The sequence below is a fragment of the Lissotriton vulgaris genome, chromosome 2_1 (assembly GCF_964263255.1).
Source record: "Lissotriton vulgaris chromosome 2_1, aLisVul1.2, whole genome shotgun sequence".
NCBI lineage: Eukaryota > Metazoa > Chordata > Amphibia > Caudata > Salamandridae > Lissotriton > Lissotriton vulgaris.
Genome location: NC_141687.1, coordinates 1,166,227,756 through 1,166,254,608, shown reverse-complemented (window position 1 = coordinate 1,166,254,608; position 26,853 = coordinate 1,166,227,756). Strand labels below are relative to the sequence as shown.

Sequence of the window (26,853 nt, the reverse complement as noted above, 5' to 3'; positions counted from 1 at the left end):
ACCTTGTGTCTCCATGGCAGTTTGTCTCGAAACTGAGCCATAGAGGCATTTTCGGCAGCTAGGCGTTGATGATCATGTGTGACAAGTCACTTTCCCCACATCCGGGGTAGGTTAGTTCTTACTTTATGTACACTGTTCAAGACTTAGGTCTAGTGGTGGTGTAGCAGTAGCCCTACTCCTGAAAATCTGTTCTGTACTAGTGTGAGTAAGTCTTCAGTTAAAGTGAACATGTTTAAGGAGAACTGTTGAATGGTGTGCTATTCAAAAGGGCCCCAGGGTTCTTTTTAAGTGTTATTTTGATTTGGCTAAATAATCAAAATAAAGATAAAATCATTTATAATGACTTTACCCTGCAAAAATATTTACTGATTAACCAGAGAAAGAAATATTATATCTTAGAAATTGTGCTGTATAAATAGAATAAAAAATAGATGTATTTCAAAACCACAAGGTGCTGATCTGACCACTTCCTGCACCAACACTTATTGATTATTCTTTAGTAACTGTCAGTGTTTACCACTGTATCTCATGTTTCATGAGCGCTTTGCCTGTTGACTGGCCGATGAAATACTGTGTTTTTGTAGACTGGAATTCTCATTCATCCTTTGTTTTCAGGAAAGTTGTATGGAGATGCAGAATATGTGGAAGAGCGTCATCGTCACCGATACGAGGTAAGGAATTCTTGCTTTTTTTGCCGTTGTAAGGTTGATGTCTTTTTAATTTGTTTTTGTAGTCACTGGGATAAAACCAAATGGGATAGGAATTTAAGATGAAAACATCATCACAATGTATTAGAGTCCTGTTGTTGCTAATCATAGAGAACCATAATATGGCAAATTTGATATTTTTCAAAGACTACTACTTAGGATGTGAACGCACATAGCACATGTAAGTACCAACACATGGCATTATTGTTTTGTTACAACCTTGTGTAGGTGAATCCAGAGCTTAGAAAATGCTTTGAAGAACGGGGCCTGAAATTTGTGGGACAAGACACCGAAGGTGAACGAATGGAAATGGTGGAATTAGAAGGTAAAATATGTTCTGTGTCTCCTATGACAATCCTATCTGTGTTTCCAGTTAGTTGTTGTTGAGTTCTAGAAACCGAAGGCATACAGTTAATAAATTAATTTTCATAGTGCTACCTCAGACGGTTCCAAGAGCTTTCAGTACATAGGCTTCCACATTTGTCTAGTTAATATCGATTGGGGAGGTAGTAGGTAGTTTCAGGAAACTGTTGAGTACTTTTGATAACATTCCAGTAGGAGTTCTCTGGATACGGCATCTTTGAGGGCCTTCCCTTATCCTCCGGGACATTCAGGGTATGAATCCAGTTGGAATGGAGCTGATCCTGATGGTTCTTTGCCCGCTAGTTCTGCTGACTTCTTGCACCCTACTGGTCACATATGCACACTGCTGCATGAGCATTCTTGAGTAGTGCCTTTGTTAGCAAAGGTTCTAGCATGGGGGATTCTGTTGGACACCATGAGGGTCTCTTATGAAACCACGTTAGAGTTGTGCTAATGGTCTATAGAGAATCACCTTACACAAGAGATGAACTTTTACCGAGCTCCAGTGGTGATCAACATAGTGAGACACATCTACCTTGGGCTGCGGTGCACATCTGGAGGAACTGGAGATCAGAGGCCTTTGGTCTCCAGTAAAGCTGGTTCTTCACATCAATGTGCTTGAAATACAGGCAACTTGCCTGGCCATAAAAGCCCCCCCCCCCCTTTCTTTTGCGGCTGGTCTGTTCAATCTTGAATAATACCACTGCTGTGTGTGTCAACAAGCAGGGAAGAGTAGGTATCTCACTTCTCTGAGAGTCTGGGCCTGGGCACATTACCAAGTGATCTGGCTGGTCACTGACCACGTGGCAGGCTTCAGAAACTCCAAAGGTGACTGCCTAAGTCAGTGTCATCTTGCCGACCATAAATGGTGTCTCCACTCATCTATGTCGACTTTAGCCGCTCACGAAAACATGCGTTGCCCACAGTTTTGTACTCTCAAGTACGCGTTACAAGGAGCCATGTAGGGGTGTTTTGGTTTTGGTGGACTTTTCCACTTCATTACTCCTTGGATCTTGAGAAATGTATGCCAGGAACAGATCCAAGCCCTTCAGATCTCCCCAATCAAGCCAAGGAGGGCGTGATATGCAGACCTCTTGTGACTCTCCCTCTGTCCCCTGCTTGGTCTGCCTCTCAGAATGGACCACCTTTTCCATTTGGGAGGGGCAGGTTCTGCACCCCAACCACCAGAACCTACACCGTTGTGACTAGGGTCTGAGTGGGGACACACATGCTCCTATCAACTGGCACCTAAGGTGGTCGATGTTCTACTGTGAGCATGTGCCCCTACACAAAATCTGTTTATTCAGGAAGTTGGAATCAGGAAGTTGGAATCAATTTGATGCATGGGGTGTGGAGAAAAATGTAGATCAACTCTAAGCACATCTATCTGAAACTCTGTCACAATTCCAGCAGGATTATGCAATGGGCGCTGTCCAAGACTGCGTTGTCTCTCTCAGCTTTTAACTGCCTTCAGTATCAAATCCCCAGTTTTTGTTAAATTCTTTTGAGAGACTCGTACATTTTATCCTACGCTCTTGGTTGCCCCAGTTAGATGTGATTCTTGTTCTGACCTTTCCATGGGGACCATATATGAACCCTTTCACAGTTGCCAATTAAAGTTGCTATTGTTTAAAAGAAATTTTCTTGTGAACATTACTTTAGCAACAGGTGTAGGTGAGTTGCAGGCGCTATGTGTTCATCCATTTTTCGCATGCTTGTATGCAAGTTGGTCTTGATCTAAGACCTCTTTCCCGCCTAAATTGGTGTCCCCGTTGCATGTTGGACAACCCATTAAAATTCCCACCATTTTTCTCCTACCACACCTTACCCAAGAAGAGGATAGACTACATTGGCTTGACCCTCTGAGGGTGTTTTGTGGTAGAAGTTGTGGTGGGGGGAGGGGTTATTTACTGCATCCTCTAAGCGAGGGAGATTAGGTCCAGTGACCAGACTGTTCATTGGGAATATTAGCAACAAAAAGGGCAAGGCGGTCCGGATGAGGACCTTATGTTTCATTTTGTGCATCAAAATTAGTTCAGCCTTTGCCAAAAAGGAACCATCTGAGGTAATCCATGCTCATTTCACTGTAGTCTTCAACCTCAGCACTTGCTGGGTTCATTGTGGGTGAGATTTGTTGCGATGACATGGGCATCTTTTCACACTCTTCTAAGCACCATTGCTTGGAATCAGACGTGACACACGATGGCCATTTTGCTCTTTCCATATTCCAGGATTTCCTTATATGACCAGCCCTTCAGAACCACCACTTGATAGAAGGTATCTATTCAGAAATTGAGGAATCTGCAGGTAGAGGTATTCATTAGAAGAAAAAGTTAGTTTCTTTCACTAACAATCTTTCTGGTGGATATTTTGTTGTCCATCTGCAGATTCTTCACAGATCCCGGCCATCTCCTATTTCTGAAAGATGGCTATAAGCGTTTCACATTATTAAGGCTTGAAATTGATCTGTCGTAATCTTCTCTGCCACTAAGGGCCTGTTAAAAATAGACAAGGAAATTATATTGGTGCACCAGCGTGGCCCAATATGGCTAAAGTGGCATTATGCCTACACAGTTTCTGGTGTCTCACACTGCAATTTTTTGGAACGTGCCAGTCTGTTAATGTGTTTGGCAAGCAAGAATCTGGACCCATATCTGCACACCTTTTAATAGAGGCTTTGCACTTAAGTTAAGAATATAGCTCTATCACACGAAACACATTCATTCAAACAACTATCCGTTTCCATAGTGTCCTTTGAGTAACTTGTAGTTGTGAGAAATTGCCCTCTTTCTTGATGGTATGCCCCCACTTGTTGCTGAATTGTTGATGTTCTATGACTGAGTGTGCTCTGGGCTCCTGCTAATCAGGTACCCAGGACCTATGTTCCTTCCCTAAAAGTGCATTGAAGCCTAAACCCAATTGGCATCTCTGGCCACAGGTCAGCCCCTGGTAAGGTACCCGAGGTACCTAGGGCACTGTGACCAGAGAAGGCCTCTAAGTGCTGCAGCACTGATTGTGCCAGTCTTAGAGGTCCTGTACCCTGACACTCACACACTGCCGTTGCAGGCTGCGTGTCATGGTGCAGAACAAAGTGAACAGTCGACATGGTACACATCCCTGTGTGCCATGCCTACAAACCACTGCCCTGGCATAAATGAGTCACCCCTCTAGCTGGGTGCACTATATCAGTGGTAAGGGTGCAGGTGCATGAGCACTGTACCCCTACAGTGTCTAAGACCATTCTTAGACATTGTAAGTGCAGTGCTGCCATTAAAAGTATATGGTGCTGAGAGTTTGTCATTACAATCTCCACAGCACCATAATGGCTGCACTGAAAACTGAGAAGTTTGGTATCAAACTTCTCAGCACATTAAACCCACACTGATGCCTGTGTGGGATTTAATGTAAAATGCACGACAGAGGGCATCTTAGAGATGCTCCCTGAAACCCGACTAGCTTCTAGTGTCCCGACTGAGTGGCTGCTCAGGCTGCCATCAACAGACATGTTACTGGACCCCTGGGTCGAGAGCCTGCCGCTCTCGGGGGCCTGAAACAATGCACATCCAAGGACGAGGTGCCAAGCCTCCTCCCGCAGGATGGGCAGGGTTCACAAAGGGAAAGCTTTAAAGGCATGCCGCCTTTGTGAGCTTCCCAAGGCCACTTGCTGCTTTCAGCAACTGGTCCCTACTGGTTCTACCCCCCACTTTCGGCGGAAGAACCAGCGAGAAAAACAAGTGAGGGAGAGAGGTGTGCGCACCTCTGACAACTCCACCCCTCAGGCGGGAAGGCGAGGTGAAGCACAGCTCCACGCTATCTTGAGGATGGGGGAACCTAAGCAACCTGGGACAGGCTCCTGCCCCCTCCCACTGGAGGGTGGCACAATAGGGGGTGTACCCACCCCAGAGAAGAGAACCATTGGTCCCTGCCATCTAACTACCTGTAACGCTCCTAAACCTAGAAAGCGACGGTGAGGAGGGAAGATAGGTACCACCAAGTACGCATCTTTTAAGTCTAAGCAGACCATCCAATCGTCTGGCTAGAGGAGATCTCTTAACAGATGGATGCCCTCCATCTTGAAATGTCGGTATATCAACCATTGGTTGAATTCCTTCGGGTTGATTACCGGACGCTGTCCTCAGTCTGTCTTGTCGACTAGAAAAATGTTGCTCAGGAAACCTCTGGGGTGGAGATGTGTCTGGAGCACCGCTCCTTTTTGCAACAAAAAGTCACCTCTGGGTCTATGAGGGGGACCTGATCCTCTGCAAAAACCAGCAGACGAGGACGCAAATCTTGAACCGGGGAACTGTAAAATTCTATATGGAACCCCTAGACGGTTTGTAGTACCCAGGCGTCTGAAGTAATAGCCTTCCAGTTGTCTACGAAATATGCCAACCTTCCGCCCACCAGGTAAGGGGAAAGAGAAGGAAGTCTCCCCTGAGTTAGGCATGTTGCCTCTGCCTGTTCCTCTTCTGCCGCGGCCTTTGGAGCCTCGTTGAGACTGGAAGAATTCTTGTCTTCCTGCATCCTGCTGCTTCCTGCCGTTGCCTCGTTGAGGGCCTTGTGTGTAGAAGCAGCCTGTCGAGCACCCCTGCCACGGCCAGCCCCCCACAAAAACCTTAGAGTTAAACACATGCTTGTTTGACGACTGCGAATTTTCAAGCGAAGTAAAGGTGGTCACGGACCTGGTCAACTCCTTTACAAAGGGCACTTCGTACAGACCGCCCTGTGCTATTATAGCTCCCGCCTCCGAAGTGGCGAGATCACCCAACTTCGGGTTCACTTTGATGAGGAACGAGCGTCTTCTCTCTGTAGAGAGGGCACAATTTGCATTTCCTAGAAAGACTATAGCGCGTTGAGCCCAGTTAGAGATTCTGTCTGCTGAGAGAGGGGTACCAAATGCTTTGGCCTCTTCTGCGAGCTCCAGGACCTTAGTTAGGGGGCCTGCCATATCTAGCAGTTTGTCCTGGCACGCCCGCCAGGAGCAGTCGATCCCTTTTTTGGGATCACGGATATACTTTTGCAGGAAGGTGGCCATTCTAGGGTCCACCTCCGGGGTCAATGCTACCTTGCCCGGGAGGGCCGGGCGTGGACACTCTGCTTTAAGACAAGCTTGCATCTCCTTTTCAAGACGTTTCCGTAAGCTTCCCGCCACGCATGGTGATAGAAGAGGGGGTCCATTCCGATGAACAGGGGTGGACAAGGTCCTCTGTGACCAGCATGTCGGATTGTTCTTCGCTCTCTTTGGCTAAGGACTCTGCCGGACGCCAACGCCTGGAGGGGCCGGCTTCGCCCGCTGATTCCTCCTAGGAATACTCATCTTCGACAGGCAAAGGGGAGCGGTCCGGGCTACAGGAGAGGGGGGAGGGAATTATCACCAGATCTAGCCAAAAATACCTTTTTTAGGCGGTCTAAGGCGCCCGAATCACCTGCTGTTGCACTTTTGCGGGCGCTACGCCTCAAAAGCAAATTGATATTGCATTATACGCTGTTCAAAAGGCCCCATGGCCGCGTTAACTGCTTGGTGGATGGATGCATCCGCAGCAACGCAAAATTCGTCATCCAGAGGGATGACCTAGAGGGTTTCTTCCTCTGTGTAGTCCTCCATGAGGCACAATCCAGAAACCAGAACCCATGAGGAGGAGGAGCAACCCCAACGCTCTTAAGCGCCAGTAGAGAACTACAGGGCAGGGGCGCAAGCGTTTTGTCGTGACAAGCCACTAGTCTGGGCACACTAAGTGTGCGCCGGGTCGAAATCCGCAGGGGCAACTCACCCTAACCTTTCTAAAGGGTATCAAGCCTCTGGGCCCGCTGTTCACTGCGCTAACACCAACACTCAGGCTGTCACAGGTCTAACTATCCGTGATACCTACCCGCGATGCAGGCGTAGGAGAGACTTTAGTTCTTTCAATACTGACCTGCTTAAGCAGGCGTAACAGCTTCCAGCGCTACAGAAGGCCGTGTAGGCGCGGGGAACAATCGGTGCTCTTTGATCTCCGCGCGCCTAGAGCACCAGGAATCAACAAGACGTGGACGCGCACCCCCTGACACCTCAGCGCCACACCGCACCCTGAGGGGCCGCGAGTGGAGCGCGAAAGCTCCCGCGGCCCCGCCTGTTAGGATTAAAGATTACTGGCAAGCAAAATACAATTACCGTATTTTCCGGCGTATAAGACGCCAGGAACAAAAATTTTAGGAGTGGAAACAACGACCAAACTGTCTTGAGCCTTTGTATTATTGGGAAGGCATGGTGTAAAATATGTATCTTTTTGTCAGTAGAGGGTGCTATTGCTTCAGTAAACGTGCCATGGTTGTGTTTGCACGTCAAAGCCTTTTCTGATGAGCATTGGTCTTCTGTAATATTGTTTGGCCGACTAAATAAGCATTGCTGTTGCAGAACGTGCTTAGTTTAGCTTGATGGTTGTGTTTGTATTCTGTTGCAAAGTTTTACACGGCATTATGTACGAAGTGCACTGATGGAATTGTACACGGAAGGGGTTAAGGAGTGTTCTGTATGGTTGTCATGGGCTCCCTATTCGAGCTGAAATGCGCAGAGCAAGGAAATGAAGGACGCGGTGCAACTTGCGGTAGTGCTGGAAAGGAACCCAGGGCAGACATGTGTGCTATTCACGACTGACACGCTATCACTAGAGTTATGCTGCTCTATAGCAAAGGCCACGAGAGGTATGCGGCAGGGGAAGACCAACGTATGTGTAAGCCTGAGCAGAGTTATGCTGCAAGAAATGCCAAGTTATGCAGTATGATGCGTTACAACATGTAGCAGTATAATAATTGTTTGGGCCTTTTAACAACTACTTATGTTTACAGTACATGTTTGATGACATGATGTTGGAAGAGGGGTAGTCTTATACGCCGAGTATAGCATGAAACCTACATTTTATCAAGAAAAGTAGGGGGTCATCTTATACGCCCAGTCGTCTTATACGCCGGAAAATACGGTAGGCAAAACGCATAAACAGTGACAGAGAAATATACGCAATTAAATGTAAAGGCGCCGCACTCGAGCACTATGCTGATAACGTACGCGCGTCCCCAATAAAGCGTAAAATGCTTAGTCAACAATTACTTGGTAAAATAAAACCATTTATCTACCTAATTATACCCGCCCGAAGAGCAGAGTAAAACGGTACTGATCTGAGGTGCTGAGCAGGAAAGAAAGAGGAAGGTTGTAAGCAGCAGCACAACCTCATCGACCAGGGCGCCTCCGATTGAATGGCTGGGAGCGCCTTATGGACTACAATAATGTTGGGACTTGTAGTTTTTTGTTGAAAGTTGAAGTGCTGAGTTATGGAAATAAAGGAAGTATGAGCATAATCCTGACATAGAATTGTGGTTTATGGTTCAGACCTTAAATCACAGAGATCAGCATATTTTTTGACTGAATTTCGAAAGCCTCCTTCCAATCAGTCACGCCCTTGCTTCCATTTCCCCTGACTCAGCAAGTGCTCTTCTAAAGTGAAACACTACAAAAGTAATCACCCCTGCTGTGGTAGAATAAAGAGAAATAAGTAAGTCCCCATTGAGGCCTACTGCAGTTTTGCTATTTCACAGCCGATGGTGTAGAATTGTAAAGTTACAGCATTCGCTACATGATGCATCATCTACTCTTATGAATAGGAATTATTTTCTTTATTATGTATACCTGGTAGGGCAGTCTTACAATTTCATTACCACAAGGAATACTTTGTGTTGCCTTTAGGAAAACAGTTTGTGAAAGTACTTTACCCCTAGTATATTAAAAGATGATTGGGTTTTCTTCAGTGCTAAATCATACTACATTACTAGTTTTGCATGTTTCGTTGGCGTGTTCTTATGTTGCCCTTTTAATCTTTTCTTCAGTGTCATTTTACCTTGCTTATATGTGCCCACTTCTTCTGCTTAAAGGGTTTCCATGTAACATGGGCACTTCTTTAAATCGTTGAAGGATGATTGCCTTCTTTGTGCTGTCTCCTTTGAATCGCCTGCCTTGCTGGGAGTTGCTTGTCAGTCCTTGGTTCTTTTGCTAGCCTCAATGGACATTTAAGTGCTTTTTGGCTAGTCTTGTATTTTTGATTCTATCTCTCCAGTGCTTACATTCTGTTACCTTTCAGTCATAAAAATTGCACCCGATACACCGTGAATTAGCCATCAGTTAAAATTACCTGGAAGCATTACCTGTTTTCTCCTCCTTCTAGGAAATCACGTTTTACTTTCTTTGCCATTGAACAATTAGATGCGTCTCCCTCTACTTGTGTGTTCTCCCAAAAATATAATTGACCTAAAGCTTCGGCAAAGTAGAGTGACTCATGCGATTTTGAAACTAGAGTAATTTAATATTACCCAAAATCGAATAAAAGTTCTTCACAGCTCAAGATATAAATGATTTTTACATCCTACCTTTATTCACAGGGATATTGGTCTTGAGTACATCATGAGTAAATATCCCTGGACACCCGCACTATAGTTCACTGACACAAATGCCCTCAGTGTTGGTCATTGCCTGACTTCATAGTTCATGTTGTAGGGCAAACAGTCCTAATTTCACTGCTTCTAGTACAGCAATCCCCTTTACTTAGTCTTGCGGTGAAGCAGAGCTGATTTAAATAAAAAAAATATTTAAAAAGGCAGGATCCCAGCGTGAACTCCAATTCTCCAGTATTGGGGTATCTTTCATAGATTCACATGCCTGAATCATTCCCCGTCGGTACATAAAAAAGCAATAATTATGCACATAATAACCATAACATAGGTAACATAGAACCAGAAAGTAAAGTAGCCATAAACTACAAGGAAAAAAACTGTATCTTCTCCTGGGGCTAAGGTGTCGAGAAAACAACCACCCTCTAAGGGTACTGAATTGCCTGCCACCTCAAAAAAGGCTCCTCCACCTTCTAAGAGTAAGCCTCTGCCTACTACGCCCTGAGAAAAACTACGAAGTCTCAGTCTTCAAAACGACTTTCTGAGAAGGATTTACCCAAGAGAAAAGTCCTGTCGGTGATGACATCGACGACGACTCCGTTGACGAAGATCACTGCCAACACGACTTCAACGTCGACTGTCACCTTCTCGTCGCCGAGACCACAAATGATCATGTCATCGGATTCATCTCTGTCGACGCTGGACTCCGTCTCAGTGAAGCCCATCTCGTCGACCAAGGAAATTAGATCTACAGACAAAGGTTAGAAAGATCTTGTTGAGGATTACCTCGTCGACGGCCGCCTCGTCGTCTAAGACTACCTCGTCGTCGACGGCCACCTCGTCTACGAAGATTGCCTCGTCGTTGAAGACTGCCTTGTCGTCGAAGACTGCCTCGTTGATGGTCACTTCATTGACACCAGCTCAATCGACGCCGACTCCGTCGAGGGCCCCCTCGTCAACGCTACAATCATCATCTTGCGCAGAGTTGCAGGTTTGGTCAGCGTCTACGGCCACGGCATCCTCTGCACCGTCTACGACGTCTGGGCAGTTGCCACCAATTAACAGCATCTTCTTTGCTACACAGACGTGGTTCTTCATTGGAGGCCCTCTCTCCACCGCATATCTCCCCTACCAAGGTACCTCTGGAGTTACCTGAGCAATTACTGGATTATGGGGAGGATGATGAGGAGTCTGAAGAGGATGACAGATTTCGCACTGCCAGGAGCCCTTCAGAATTGTTCATTAAATATTAGGACGGTGACCAGGATGAAAATCCTTCCCTGAAGACAGTAGCTCCAGCTCCTAACACGATACCTACAGCACAGATGCCTTTAGCTCTGCTTAACTATCTTCAGTACATGTTAGACGATTATTAACGCCGTTTTCCCTCATCTGAATCGGCAGAGTCCATTCCACCGACGCCTGTGCCTCAAGCTTCCGTTTCTACATTGAGGTCTCCCAGACCTCCTTCTCCAGTTTCTTCTCATCATTCCCATGATGCTAACACCTCTGACGATGATAGGGAGGAAGGAGAAGTGGACAATAGATCTCTTCTGACGGAGTGGGACGATACCAAATACAAACTCTGTCTCCTTCATCTCCAGTTTCCATCGATTCTCGTCCAGTTGATATCGGAGGCTTTCATCTCCTTATGGAAAGGGCAACACAAAGGTTCCTTCTGCCTATGGAAACAAAGGATGAGTGCTTCCTATACGATTTTAAAGATCAGCCAAGGAAGCAGATACGGACTATCCCTATCATTGATTTAATTTGGAAAGAAGGATTGAAGGTCATGACAGCTCCTGCTTCTATTCCTGCGATCCTGCCTCGGCTCGACAAAAAATATAAGGCACCAGATAACTCACCTGCATGCCTCATAGGTCAACCAAAAGCTGACTTATTGTCCAAGCGGCACAAAGACGAGCTAGAAACCCCTCTTCTCTGATCACAACCCCTCCACCATGGCAGCGATGAACGTCCGTGCTAATTCACTGGCCATATTAGGTCGGTATGACAGACAGATGTGGTCGGATATCTCTCCCTACATCAACATGTTGCCAGAACCATCAAAGTCTAAAGCTTTAAAGATCCTACAAGAAGGGGAGCGTATCTCTGCTGAGATCATAGATACGGCCGTGGATTTCGCATCCACAGGATTTACGCAATTAGCGGGTGCCGCAGTACTGGGAAGACAAGGCAGGCTGAAGTCGACATCTTTTTGCCAGGAGGTTCAGGCAAAGATTGACATGCCGTTTGATGGGGAATCCCTATTTGGCCAAGATGTGGAAGAGGCCCTTCAGACCATTAAAAAAGGTACAGAGACAGCAAGATCTCTCTGCACTCTACAATTTCGGAAGCCACCCTGTCGATGCGCTAAAGGACGTGGATCCTTTTCTAATCGAGGAGGCTACAACCAACAAAGGTCATACCAGTCCTTTCAAAGCAATCAACAATACCAGCCTCAGCGACAACAGTCATACGGGCAACAAAATACCTCTTATTCGCAAAATAAAAGAAAGTCCTCCTACCGCGGGCACAGGATTCATCTAAAAAACAGTGGCAAACGCCACCTCTTCTACCGTCTGCCCCTTTAAAAGTTGGAGGAAGAATCTCCCAATTTTAATCGAACTGGTCCGCTATAACATCAGACAAGTGGGTCCTGGACATCGTGGCCAGAGGCCATGTTCTAAAGTTCATAAAAATTCCTCCAAACTCTCCTCCCAAAGGCCCACCTCCAGCTCATCTCAAGGAGCTTTTTTCCCAAATAAATTTGATGATACGAAAGGAGCAACCGAAGTAGTCCCTCAGTTGCAAAGAGGAACAGGTTTTTATTTGAGATTTTTCCTGATAATGAAAAATTGGGAGAATGGCGCCCCATTCTTGATCTTCGCTCCCTCGACAAATACCTAAAGAAGGTATCCTTCCGGATGTTAATGCTTCAAGAAATACTTTAACTCCTCTTTGCCGGTGATCACATGGCCACCCTCGACCTCCAGGACGCATATTTCTATGTGCCAATTCTACCCAGACACAGAAAATTCTTGCGGTTCAGAGTTCAAAGTCCTTCCTTTCGGACTACGTTCAGCACCCCATGTGTTTACCAATGTTCTAGCACCGGTGGCTGCACGCCTTCGTCTGGAAGGGATCCAAATCTTTCCATACCTAGACGACTGTCTATGTTTGTCCCTTTTCCAATCTCTGGGTCTCTCCAACAATCCAACAATCTCATCTTGTTCCATCACAAAGAAAGACGTTCTTGGGAGCCACGTTAGAGACACAACTGACTCAAGCATTTGTCTCAAACAAAAGACAACAAAACATTCTGGCCCACCTATTGTGGTCAAAAGGTTTCAGTCCGGCAGTTCAAGTCTTTTTTAGGGATGATTTCTTCCTGCATCCCTTTCCCATCATGCACTGGGACAGGAACAGACTAATTTGCATACAGCCAGGTTCTGAAACTGGGATGGTGCAGTGAGCTAAAAAACGGTGTTGGATCTAGCCCTGATCTCTTGACTGGGTGAGAGTATTCTGTTTAATTCAGAGACTCTGTCCCTCACCACCCCTTGTTGTAAATATTTTTGTCCACCCTAAGCGTGGAAGGGTATACTCAGATGTGAGTCCCTTGCTCATTGCACCATCAGGATTCAAGCAAGCCGGGCCGAAGAGGCTGAAATGCCAGAAACCGGTCCCCGGTAGCTTGTTTCCTTCCCAGTGTAAGAATTGGCTTTTGTAGTTTGGTTTGCCCTGTTCCCATCATGCACTGGGACAGGAACAGACTAATTTGCATACAGCCAGGTTCTGAAACTGGGATGGTGCAGTGAGCTAAAAAACGGTGTTGGATCTAGCCCTGATCTCTTGACTGGGTGAGAGTATTCTGTTTAATTCAGAGACTCTGTCCCTCACCACCCCTTGTTGTAAATACCAATTCTACCCAGACACAGAAAATTCTTGCGGTTCAGAGTTCAAAGTCCTTCCTTTCGGACTACGTTCAGCACCCCATGTGTTTACCAATGTTCTAGCACCGGTGGCTGCACGCCTTCGTCTGGAAGGGATCCAAATCTTTCCATACCTAGACGACTGTCTATGTTTGTCCCTTTTCCAATCTCTGGGTCTCTCCAACAATCCAACAATCTCATCTTGTTCCATCACAAAGAAAGACGTTCTTGGGAGCCACGTTAGAGACACAACTGACTCAAGCATTTGTCTCAAACAAAAGACAACAAAACATTCTGGCCCACCTATTGTGGTCAAAAGGTTTCAGTCCGGCAGTTCAAGTCTTTTTTAGGGATGATTTCTTCCTGCATCCCTTTGGCACCCAACTGCCGTCTCAGAATGAGGCTCCTGCAAGAAGAGCTCAACCACCAATGGTTGCAGGTTTCAGGGTCATTCGACGATCTCATTCGCATCACTCCTCTGATGCGAGAAGCCTTACTCTGGTGGACTCGCAAAAAAAAGTGGAAAAAGGGTGCGCATTCTTAGTAAAAGCACCAAATGTTACCATCACCACAGATGCCTCCCTTGAGGGATGGGGGGCACACCTTCAAGGGCTGACGGTCAGCGCCAAGTGGAACGTCCAGAGAAGGACGTGGCATATCAACCTGCTAGAATTGAGAGCCATCTTCTTGACTCTGAAATCCTTTCGCACCATCATTCTGGGAGCTTCAGTACTAATTCGGACAGACAACACAACAAGTATGCACTACTTGAACAAACAAGGAGGAACAAGGTCTGCCCTACCCTCTCAACAAGCCCAAGAAATCTGGGACTGGGTGATACGACACAGGATCAGCCTATCAGCGATCCATGTTCTGGGAGTTTCCAATGTCCTAGCGGATTCCCTCAGCAGATCGACAGTATCCAATCACGAGTGGGAGCTGCATCAACCAACGTTAGATCGAATCTTTCAAGAGTGAGGTTGTCCCGATCTATACCTGTTAGCGACCAATCAGAACCAAAAATGCCCATTCTTTGCAAGTTAGCTTCCCCACAAAGGGTCACACAGGAATGCATTTTCGATGAATTGGTCTCGGATATATGCTTACGCCTTTCCTCCGATACCGTTGGTTCCCAGAGTTCTCCGGAAAAAGAAGAGAACCTTGTCACCTAATTCTCATTGCTCCCAGATGGCCTCGCCAGTTCTGGTTTACCAAACTCCTCCTTCTCTCAGAATGCGATCCCATTCAGTTTTGACCAATACCGAACCTCCTGTCCAACCAGAACCGACAGATCTGCCACCCGGACCTTGCATCTGAGATTAGCAGCCTGGCGCCTGAACACTTTGAATTCGTTCAATTAAACATTCCTGCGGATTGTAAGGAAGTTTTAGCTAACGCTCGAGCTCCTGCCACTATTAAAACGTACAGGCTTAAATGGAAAAGATTTTGCATGTGATGTCAGTCTGCCAATATTCATCCGATTCATGCAAAACGGAGCAGATTCTACCATTCGTTTTACACTTGGCAAGATCAGGCCTTTCCCATTCTACTTTTGAAGGTTTTTTAGCGGCTACTTCAAGGTTTCGACAAGACTGTTCCAATTCTCTTTATTCAGCTAGGATCATTTAGCAGTTCAAGGGATTGTTTCGGATGTTTCCTCCTATCCGCCGTCCACCTCCATCCTGGCATCTTAACGTGGTGCTTGCACAACTTATCCCTTTGAGCCTATTCATAGAGTGGATTTGAAGTTTCTGTCGTGGAAGGGGTCTCTACTATTGGCTTTAACATCAGCTAGGAGTGTCTGTGACATTCAAGCTTTCACTATGAATCCACCTTTTCTTCAGTTCACCTCGAACTCGGTAGTGCTACGCACTAATCCCAGTTTTATGCCTAAAGTACCTTCGGACTTGCATCTCAACGAGCCAATAATTTTAAAGACTTTCTTTCCTAATTCTCAATCACCTGCGGAAAGAACTTTGCATACCCTTAACATCAAGAGATGTCTCATTCTATTTACAACGGACTTCTACGATCTTCTATTAGCCATGCTTTTTGTATATAATAAACATTGTCCTGTATATACAAATATACATGTATTTATGCATATTATAGCAGTCTAGGTATGTTATTGCATAATGTCTTTTGTACATATGTTTATGTTACAAGTGGCGTTTTACGAGCATTGTTTGGCGTACTGCTTTCTACTCTGATTCAGGCATGTGAATCTATGAAAGATACCCCAATACTGGAGAAGAACAATAGTTACTTACCTGTAATCTGTGGTTCTCCAGTATTGGTATCTTTCATGGATTCGCATGCAACCCACCCACTTCCCCTCAGAGGCTGGTTTATGATCTTATCACTTGGTTCACTCTTGTGCGAGAAACTCTGAGAGCCTGTGCCTCTGAGGAGAACATTCTGGAGAGTGCTGTCGCCTGATTGGCTGCCGTTTGGACTGTATATCATTACTTGGACAAGTCCTAAATGTGGAAGTTTTTTTCCTTGTAGCTTATGGCTACTTTACTTCCTGGTTCTATGTTACCTATGTTATGGTTATTATGTGCATAATTATTGCTTTTTTATGTACCGTGGGACTCCCACTCCGACGACGGGGAATGATTCAGGCATGTGAATCTATGAAAGATACCAATACTGGAGAACTACAGATTACAGGTAAGTAACTATTATTCTTCCTTGCCCTTGTTTGTTAAAGAACCTGTGTGGGATAAGCTCAGTTGAACTCAGTTTAAAGATGTTACTTGTTTTCTATGTCTTTTATTGAGGATTTTGTTCTTGACTTATGGAATATTCAGTAGCATGGTAATCTGTTAAAGATACAAGTGAACCTCATGCCCAAAAGCAGTGACATAACGCTCTTCTGTTCACTTTTGCTTATAAGCAGCCTGTTGAATGACGCTCGGTGTTTACTGATAAAAGTCTAATTCGATCAGCTTATTTGAATCAAGGCCAGAGGGGAGGGTGTATATATAAAGATACTATAAACCTAGCCCTATCCAAGAGCACTCAATGATTATGATAGTAACCTTTATACATTTTAAGAACTATTACTCTCCAGCTAAGCAACTGGTTCTTGTAAGATGCTGTAGCCTGTAGAAAAAAAACAATCGCCCAATACAAGAGCCAGTTATTTATATTGTAAATTCTTTCTTTGCCCCTTTCATCTCTCCTGTCTTCCCAACTTGCTGATGTGCTTGGCCACTGTATCAGAAAATGGAAAGGGACTCAGACTGCACAATAGTTGTCTGCAGGGAATGGGTGGTGGACAGTGGGATGGAAGGGTGGTGGCAGGAGAACACAGTGTAAGTCATCCATAATTTTGAGTGCACTTTTTTCTCTACAGCATTGATAAGTCATAACGTTCCTGATGACTAAATGTTTTATGTTTTGTTCTGCAGATCACCCGTACTTTGTTGGTGTTCAGTATCACCCAGAGTTCACATCTCGACCCATAAAGCCGTCTCCCCCTTACTTTGGTCTCCTCCTGGCGTCAGTGGGAAGGCTCTCACATTATCTTCAAAAAGGCTGCAGGCTCTCTCCCAGGTAAGCCGTGGAAAAGTTTCCCTCTTCCCAACCATTGATTTATCTATCACATAATCACATCACTTATTAATTGCACATGTAAGTGGAAACTTTAATTTAACAGTCTGAATTATTTGATTTTTATATTATATATTTAAATATTAAGCAATGTATACAGGCATAAAGTAACCAGGTTTGTTTAAATGAAAAAAAGAGTGATATTCCACGTGGATCTGTTCAGTGCCAAAGAAAATATTTAAATACAATTTTTATAATGAAAAGGATACTATAGTCTCTTTAAAAGGATGATTGTAAAGATAACACCAGAAAGATTACAGTGGGTTAGGGAGCACAAGCATCTTCAGTTGTTACAGAAAACTTAAATAAAACCAAGGACCATTCAATTAACTTCATCAGGAATCTTACCAGCCCACGTGTAGCCTTAGTCAGCCCCAGTACCAAAGAGTGGTGTGAAATAATTCTCCAAATTCTTTGACAACCAAAGAAAAAGGTTTAGGCTCACGCTGGAGTCAACAACTGACCCGATTCCAAAGGAACTACTAAGCTGCAAATCTCCAATTTAGATGGTCTACATTAAAGGAAATAGCCCACGGTGTTACCTTATCAACAATTGCCAACCTAAAACGTTCCAATCACTTTTCAGACCCTATTCCTGACAACCCCTGTTCCTCCCACAGCAGCTTGTATTCCTCCTGACAAGAGTGGTAACAACTCTTTTTCAAGGAATTGTCCCAGATAATCTCAAAGTAGGCCAAATCATCCTTCTCCTTAACAAAAACCAATTTGTGACTAGTATCCAGTTTTACATTCATGGCGTTAAGTCGTATAGTATTCCAAAAATAGGTATGTTATGTAAAGAGTCCCGGAATCCCTTATGAGTGGACAGGGGCTTGCTCTAGCAATCCCAAGGTGCTCTATCTAAGGTTATGTAGTTGAGTAGCCTTGGGCTTATCAGAGAGAAGTGTTAGACATTTGTAGCACACACTCAAAAAGGAGATCTACACCAATTTAGAAAAATAACAGGTATTTTTATATATATTTTGAACCCAAGAACTTCGTAATCGGGCAAGCACATTTTTGGATTAGACTTTTTACAATTTTAGCAGTGTTAACCAACAGTGCGTTTTTACGCATAATGCTTTCTTATGGGAGAAAGAACATTTACTGCATCCATGTACTTGCAATGCATTTCCGTGGGACCCCTTCCAGTTGTGAGGTGGTAGGGGGACAAGGACCAAAGTTCCACCAGCAGATCAGTTGTATCTGCCCTGGTGAGTCCAGGTGGAGAGGTGCTGGACGGGTTGGTAGACTTGCATGCAATGAGGTTGAAGGGAAGGGGGGGCACCTGGAAATACGCTGCAAAAGGGGACTTGGGGACAAGTCTGGGAGCTCCCAACAGGGGGCTCAGGTCGTGAGGCTTCTGGGAGAATGGGGGTGCAGTCTGTTTCTTTGGACGCAGGCCGGGTGGCTCGGGTGCAGAGTGTTTGTAGTCAGGTGGCTCTTGTGCGTCAAGATACTCATGGCTGTCAGTCACTACCAGCAAGGGGGGCAAAAACAGGACAGCTGAGCCACTCTCTGTGCTGGCTTCTGTGGTGCTGACATCCTTCGTCAGCTGGTCATCGGTGCTGTTGTTGGAGTCCGAACTCGACTTTAAACAAGCGTTGGTTGCGGCAAGGGTCCAGTACCCCAGGTATTGGTGCAGGGCAGCTCGTGCAGGTCCTGGTGTCGTCAGGCTTGGCAGGAAGATGGATCTAAACCCTTTGAGTGCGCTGACCTTCTCCTGGGTGGCTACTGCTTGGTGGGCCCGGTGGACAGCAGATAGAGATTTCAAAACTATATAGTTCAATCCCTGGTCCTCTCAAAACCCGACTACAGTAATTGCCTTCTGACCGGCATGCTAGTATGCACCTCGCACCTTCGAGAGCAGCACTCAACTCTGTAGCCTGTCCGGTTTCAGGAAATAGGATCACATCTGTTCCATATTGAATTCGCTCCCCATTGAAGCCAGAAGCCAATTCAGACTGACTAGCTTGCATTATCCACAAGGATTTAGACCGAGAGACACAAAACTACCTAACCAGCAAACACATTTTTTTCAGTATATTCTTAGAACTCTGAAGCTCATACTCTCCATCCTAGACCCCTATCTTCAAAAAGTCCCAGTACACAGAATCATGTTTTATTGGGCAGCCACCTAAGATATGGGACTCTATCCCACGAGCTCTAAGAAACAACCCTTCTCACGCTATCTTCAAGAAACAGCTTAAGTCTTTCTTTTCCTTCCCCACTTACAATCATGACTATGCTACCTTAGGATACCCCACTTGGTCATCTCCTGAAGCAGAGAAATAATTCAGGGTATAGGAATGACTTTAAAGAGACACCAGACTGTTTGCTTTTATTATTTCTCAACCGAAGATGATCCATCAACTTATGTTTTGTCTGCCCCGCTTTCCTGTTCTAAGAGTTTTATGTTCTGGTTGAACTCCTCCCTTCCCACTAATTACAATTCACACATTATACCCTATTGTGTCAATATGTGCCTAATGTAAGTTAAATCCTTTAATATAGAGGATGTGACTTTCACGTCCTTTGCATTACCTCTGGAATGCAGAAGACGTAAACGTATCGTCCTCCCCATTCTTAGAGAAAATCTTTCTCCTGTTTGCACCAGATGTATTGTCGTTGTTAAAAAAGAGCGGTTGCCGGAATTTTGTCATGTCCCACAGATTCCAGAGCTTTCTCTCACAGAAATGTGAGGAAAGTTAGTGGGTTTAGTCAAACTTTGAAGTTAGCCGGGCATTATGGGTTAGTAAACATAGTGAGATCCACTTATCACATCACCCTGAACTCCGCTGTGTGTCTAGTTTTCAGAAATGTCTGCATTTGGTTGGTTTCCCCAGGTGCTGGCTGAGCTCAAGCACAAATACCGCTCTTTCAAACATTGCTAGAATTATCAATTTTCAAGGCAAAAACTTTGTCTTCACTGTGTGTTTTGAGGCCTTTTCTGTCGCAGGCAATAGGATCAGCCACACAAGTGAAGTACTGTTTTTATGGGGAACGGTGTTGGAACACAGAATAGTAAAACATGTGTTATTATCATATAAATTTCTCAGCAATTTTGACTGCCAAATGTAAGCCTATGTGCAAGAAAGAACTGTTTTCGCAAAATGCATTTTGCATCGCATGGTAGTATGGGAACACCAAGTTCAGAGTTATACAAATAACCTCTGTTCCTAAGTTAAAGCACATTTCAAAACTGTTTAGATTTTCTTCATACCCATTTTTCATTCATTTGATTTTACTATATGAGGGTTGGTACACAATGAAAAGTAATTATAAGCTGCAGCTCAGTTGTTTGCTTTGGGTATCTCTTGTTTTTGAACCACCAACAAACCTTATAAAGCACCCTGACCAGCATGGCTGATGGATGTATAGGTGTATCACGTTTTTTAATTGACCATTGGGGCAAAACTAACAGATTAAAATATAGTCACGTATTTCTTATTTTGTCTTTTTTATGTTACATTATTTTTTATTTCACTGATCAGTGTGTTTCTTTGCGGGAAACCATGAGTGACCCCTTGCTGAATTCCAAATTTATTCTACTTTTCAGAAATATGTAGCTTTTCAGATTCACCAATTGGTTTCTCACCTGTTTTCACCACAAGCTACAAGTATGTTGAAACTACAAAAAAATAGGGAAAATGGTCTACCAGTTAAGGAAATGCAAATACGGTGGTCGAAATTAAAAAAAATGTCTGGCTCTGCTTGTCCCTGAAAGCTGAGAGGATGGTGCTCTTAGCAGAGCAAAACCTTTGTTTATGCTATTTATAGAAATTAAAAAACAAAACCCTTTCTTGCACAACACTTTTCCCGCAAATCAATATGTTGCTTAATTTTTGGCTGATTTCTAAAATTCTCGTACAAACCAATGGCACCTTTGGAATCCCCAACGTGGGGAAAAAGGAGGCAAATTTGGCCTACATAACTTGTGTTTATGAAAGAAATTAAGCTCAAAGTGCCCAAAACTTAAAAAACGGTCTAAACACTGAGGAACAGTATCAAACGGTAAGGGTCATATACTGTGAAGTACTCTGATAACCACATGGGTCCGATATGCACTACTTAAAACCAAACAAATAAGGTGAAAATTGTGTGCTACTGTACTAAACCACATGCACAAGCTCTACAGTTTAATTGTGTTTGTTATACTAATATTGTGACAGTTCTGAGAACAACAAGGAAGAAACATTCTAATGGGGGGCATTACATATCAAACCTCATTCTTGGAAGCTGAAACTCTCTTCACGTGCATAAAACGACTGGTGGTGTGATATGTTAAAAACATTTCTTTTTAAGTCGTATGGTATCTGCTAATCAGGTTAACCTTCCAAAGATTTTCTGTGCATTTGACGTCCACTCTCCTTTCACATACAGAAAGTAGCAGCAGGTGTTAATGAATAATTCTCCACCTTGGCGCCTTTTTGGTTCGCAAATTGTACGCACATGTCCATAGAGCCTTGCAAAATTCTTCAACAAAAGATTTTCTAATAAGGAGACCACACTGCATCACTGTCCCATGAAACCGGAGTGTGAGAAAGTTCCTCTTTTGATCTGGTTAGCACCCAACTTTTTGCCTGGAAAATGATGTGGTTTTGATTGTAGTGAACAGGGTCCCTGACAACCATGTCCCCTGTGCCAATGCTTCTTCCCTAAAACTGTTCCCCCATTGGCAACTTCAGCCCCCTGTAAGTCCCTAGTAAATGTTACCCTTGGTACCTAGGGCATGGGAACTGATGTGGGTCCCCTAGGGACCCCTCACCAAGGCAATGCCACTGCCCCTGGCATGCCCTGGTGCAGTGGAAAACGACAAAGTCGACATGGCACAATGCCTGTGTGCCATGTCAACAATCACTGCCTGAAGTATAGATAAGTCGCCCTTCTAGCAGACCTGAGGCCTATTTCCCTCTTGCCATTTCTAGGGAAGATTATTGAAAAGCACACCAACAAACACTTATCCACCTACCTAGAACAATCTGGTAGCCTCGATCCATCACAGTCAGGTTTCAGGCCTAAATTCAGCACTGAAACGGCCTTGCTGTCGATAACGGACGATCTGCGGCTGTACCAGGACAGGGGTTACTCTGTTGTCCTGGTGCTGCTAGATTTATCGGCAGCGTTCGAAACGATCTCTCATACCATCCTGATCGAACGCCTGTCTGTGAGTGGAATCGGCGGTAGGGCCCTGGACTCGATCAAGAGCTTCCTCTCCAATCGCTCCCAGTCTGTCACCATGGGTGAGTTTAGGTCGGAAGAGGTTAGCATTACCACGGGAGTCCCACAAGGCTCTTGTTTGAGCCCGACTTTATTTAATACCTATGTAGCTCCCTTGGCAGATGTTACTAGAGCTTTTGGTTTCCACCCAGTGTCCTACGCTGACGACACGCAGCTGCTCTTCCCCTTCAAACATCTTACCTCGGAAACTATTCAATCATTTTCCGATGGGATGAAGGCAGTTGCAAGGTGGATGTCGTCCAACTTTCTCCAATGTAATGTTGGAAAGACAGAGATGATGCTCTTCGGGGAAGCCAAGGTTCAATGGTCTCTCGACTGGTGGCCTCCTGATTTGGGCTCTGTTCCTGAGCCAAAAGCAGTAATCAAAAACGTAGGAGTCAGATTGGAGCCGGAGTTGTCCATGAAGCAAAATGTTAATATCACTGTAGGATCATGCTTTCATGTGATTGGTCTCCTTCGTAAAATCTTTCCCTTCCTCCCCGACACTTATAGGAAGACCTTAGTTCAGGCGCTGATTATAAGTCGCCTTGATTATTGTAACGGTCTTTTGGCAGGTGCAAATGAGGAGGTTTTGGATCGCCTACAGGTGGTGCAAAATACAGCAGCTAGACTGGTGCTAAATGCACCCCCCCCAGATCCCCCTCAAAACCACTACTTCATAAACTTCACTGGTTACCAATACGCTTACGAGTGAAGTTTAAGACATGCAGCATCATTCAAAAGGGCCTCAATCAACTGGGACCAGAGTATCTTGCCAGTAAATTTGTTCCTTATGTCCCTACCCGGGCCCTTAGATCCAGTGACCAGCTGCTACTGAGTGTCCCAAAGATAACCAAATCGAGGCTAGGTGGCAAGGCTATGTCCGTAGTAGGCCCCAGTCTTTGGAACTCACTCCCGCTCTCATTGAGACAATGCCATAACCACCTTCAATTTAGGAAACATTTAAAAACCTTCCTGTTTAACTCATTTTAATTAGCATCTGTTCGTTTATAGGAGCTTTTACTGCACTTTTAATCTCATTGTTTCTATTGTCATTTCCTACTGGCTGTAATCAGCGCGGAGATAACCCTACGGGAGTTTATTCACAGCGCTTTACAAACACGCAAATAAATAAATAAATAAAATACAGCCCTAAGGCAGGGTTGACTATATCACAGGTGTGGGCATATCTGCATGAGCAGTTATGACCCTACATTATTTGTCTATTCTTAGATATTGCTAGTGCCAGGGAAGCCATGTACATGGGCTGAAATCTTGACAACTCGAGTTCCCCGGCACCATGATGGCTTCTCTGAACCCAGGAGTGTTTGGTACCAAACTCCACTTAATAAATGTACACTGATGCCAGTGTGGGATTTATAAAACTATGTACTCAGAAGGCACTTTAGAGGTGCCCCCAGAACGCCTACCCAGTCTGGTGTGGTCTCTGACTGGCTTTAGGTGACCTTACGCCACCAGACATGTTCTGGACCCCTGGGTTGAGAGCCACTGCTCTCTGCGGCCTGAAACTAAGCACAGCCTGGTCGGAGGTTTCTGTAGTAGGGGATCTCTGTGTATAGTCATAATCTAGTGAATAGTCCCGCCCATGTGCGTGGACCCCGGCAATCAAAAATAATCTCTTAAGCTGTCAAAAAATGCAGAACTGCAAAGACACTTAAGAGAGAATTTAAAGACGAATAATGCAGCCTATATCCACAGGCTACACTGTCCAGTACTTCAACTAGAAATTCCCCCCAAAAAAAACCACACAAACAGCACAGCCTGCACAGTTTCCTCCATAGAGAAACTTGCCTCTACCAGTAAAAGCCTCTGGAATGATAGAGAGGAAGGCATGGACAGACAAGCCCCATAGGCTGCCATTATTTGGCTTAAATAGGATACTGTACCTTTAAGATAACTTTCCAGAACTTCTCCCAGTATCCCAGAATGCACAGCAGGTCCCTTTTACTTTCAGTTCTTTTTTGCGGCTCCTGCTAACAGGACCCTGGCATTGAGCTCTCCCTTTTTCAAGGGTTTATTGGAATTTTGTGCACTTTTGGCTTTAAAAGTGTTTTCAGTTTGTGTACTTGGTGTTTCCCTTCACTCCTGTGTATTTGTTCAGGCTTTTTAGGGCTCTAAAATGCTTGCTCTCTTCGACAAGTACCCAGCATGTGGAAGGAAGAAGTCCAAGACTGATCCACACGACGTCTGAATACTCTGTCTCCCTGATGCACATGTCCCTAAAGAATGTGACATCTGCAAGAACTTCTCAGCAAGGACCCTGAGGGAAAGGCTGAAGATTAGGCTTCAGGGCCTAGAGGAGAGACGACTGCAGGCTGCAGGGGGTCTGGGCAGGCTGGGAAGGCTCCCTCTGCCTCTGCTGAGGCCTCTGGGGGGCTCCCCAGAGGCAGGAAGTCCAGCAAACGGTCCTGGTCTCCGTCGGCGTCGATTGCATCGACGACGTCGAGAGGGATGACGACGGTGTGTTCCCCATCTCCCCAGGGCTCCGGGTCGAGACGGCGTGAGGGATCGACGTCGAAGGGCCTGGGTAGGCCGCCGTCGAGATCACAGTCGACGGATTCTTCGTTGTCGTCGACGTCGAGCCATCGACGTCGAAGAAGGAGCGACAGGCGTCGGTGCTTGCCGTCGAGGCGACACCGCCGGTCGCCGTCGAGAAGACGGTCGGCGTCGAGGGGATCCTCGACGTCGAGGACCTCGAGAAAGCTGTCGGCGTCGAGAAGAAGTCGACGCTCATCGTCGAGGACTGAACATTCGACGTCGCGGAGGCGGCGTTCAGCGTCGAGGAAGAAGCGTTTAACGTTGCGGAGGCAGCGCTCGACGCCGTAGTCGCGGAGGCGGCGTTCGACGCTGGAAAAGCGACGCTCGGCGTCGAGAAGAAAGAGATCGGCGTCTCGGAGACTTTCCAACTCTCCTAAGCGGCGCAGAAGGAGTTCTGGCGCCAGAAGTCACGCTGGGTCTGATGGAGGACGCCGGAGGCGGCGATCACGTACTGGAGGGTCGGATTTGCAGTCCCCTCCTCCGAAGAAGTCACCGGGCTCGGTGTACTCGGTGGTATATACGCCACCCCGGCCGAAGTCTCCTCCTCCTCCTCCTATACCGAAGGAGAATTCGCCCGTCAACCCTCCTCTTCCATCAGGACAGCCACCACCTCCGCTCGGCCGGTTATACCCCCTGTCCCTCCGCTGAGATCGGTGTCGCTACCGCTTCTCCCTACTCCGCCTAAGGGGACTCCAAAACCTCGTCCCCAGGATAAGCCATGGAAGACGCCCCCAAGGAAACCTGCGGAGCGCCCACGGACCGGAAGGTCACGCTCTCGTTCCCGGAGGAGGGAGCGATCGATCGCGTAACAGGTCGTCCAACGCGGTCGAGACATCGCCATAGGAGGCACAGATCTCGCTCACGCACGAGGTCCTCAGGAACCAGGGAATTCTCCCCGACGTTGTCGGGATCACCGGATACAAGGGTGTCTCCGGTTGATGACTTGGTGGCGTTCCATGATGTCCTTCTACGTGGCGCTGCCAAATTGGGCATATCCTTGACGGTGCCCACGCATCAGTCATCTTCGAGACACTGCACCAGAAACACCTGTCTCGTCCACTACTACCTTTGGTGCCGGGCCTGGAGGAACCGGCCAGGGACCTTTTCCTCACCCCTGCGGTGACTAAGGCGGCACCATCGAGATTGCAGAAAAAGTACCGGGCTCCCGATTCGGACCCGGCTTTTCTACGGGTGGACCCTCCTCCTGATTCGGTGATTGTGACGGCGGCCCGCAAACAGCATGCCACCACACCGTCATCCACAGTCCCCCCGGACAAAGAATCTAAGCGGATAGATTCGGCAGGAAGGAAGATGTGTGGAACATCGGCGACCTCTATGAAGGCTGCGAGTGCCACGGCTCTCCTGGGTCGCTACGACCACTCCCTCTGGGAATCTCTTCAGTAGTTTGCAGAACATTTACCTCGCGAGAAGCGGGAGGATTTCCAGGAAGTGCTTAATGAGGGGATACTGGTAGCTAATCAGATTATCAGCGCTGCGGCAGATTCATCCCTATTAGCGTCACATGGCTTTTGCCATGGAATCAACCAGAGACGACACGCCTGGCTCCGCCTTACATCACTAAAACCAGACGCGCAGCAGAGGGTAGCCAACCTTCCATTCTCTGGCGAAACCCTCTTTGGGAAACATGCGGATGACGAAATGGCCCGCATGAAGGCGGAGGCCGAAACACTCACAGTTGTGGGTCTGGAGAAGCCTAAAGAAACGAAGAAACCGTACCGCCCATTCCAACGGCGGTTCGGTGGGCAGGGCAGAGGACGTAGCCAGGCTTCGGGACAGTCGCAACAACAACAGTTCCGTAAGCCGTTCCAGAAGTGCCAGAAGGGCAGAGGAGGCCAGCAGTCGGCTCTAGCGACCAAGGGCCAGGCCGGGTCTAGGCCCTAGGAACCTACTTCCCCCGGATCTGTTACCCACTCCGGTAGGGGGAAGCATTCAATTTTTTCTGGCAGAGTGGAGAAAAATTACTCGGGACAAGTGGGTGCTGAACATTGTTTACAATGGATACAGTCTTCGGTTTA

At 46.1% G+C, this 26,853-nt stretch overlaps 1 protein-coding gene across 4 annotated transcripts in view; it reads left to right on the top strand.

The window, feature by feature from the left end:
- Positions 1-26,853, top strand: part of CTPS1 (CTP synthase 1) — a 218,302-nt gene that overhangs the window by 89,894 nt on the left and 101,555 nt on the right. For all 4 annotated transcript variants that reach the window (XM_086956865.1, XM_086956864.1, XM_086956862.1 and 1 more), the window contains exons 15-17: positions 616-671; positions 936-1,032; positions 16,837-16,981. In XM_086956865.1, the coding sequence (XP_086812991.1) occupies positions 616-671; positions 936-1,032; positions 16,837-16,981 (298 nt within the window). The remainder of the gene's footprint in view (positions 1-615; positions 672-935; positions 1,033-16,836; positions 16,982-26,853) is intronic.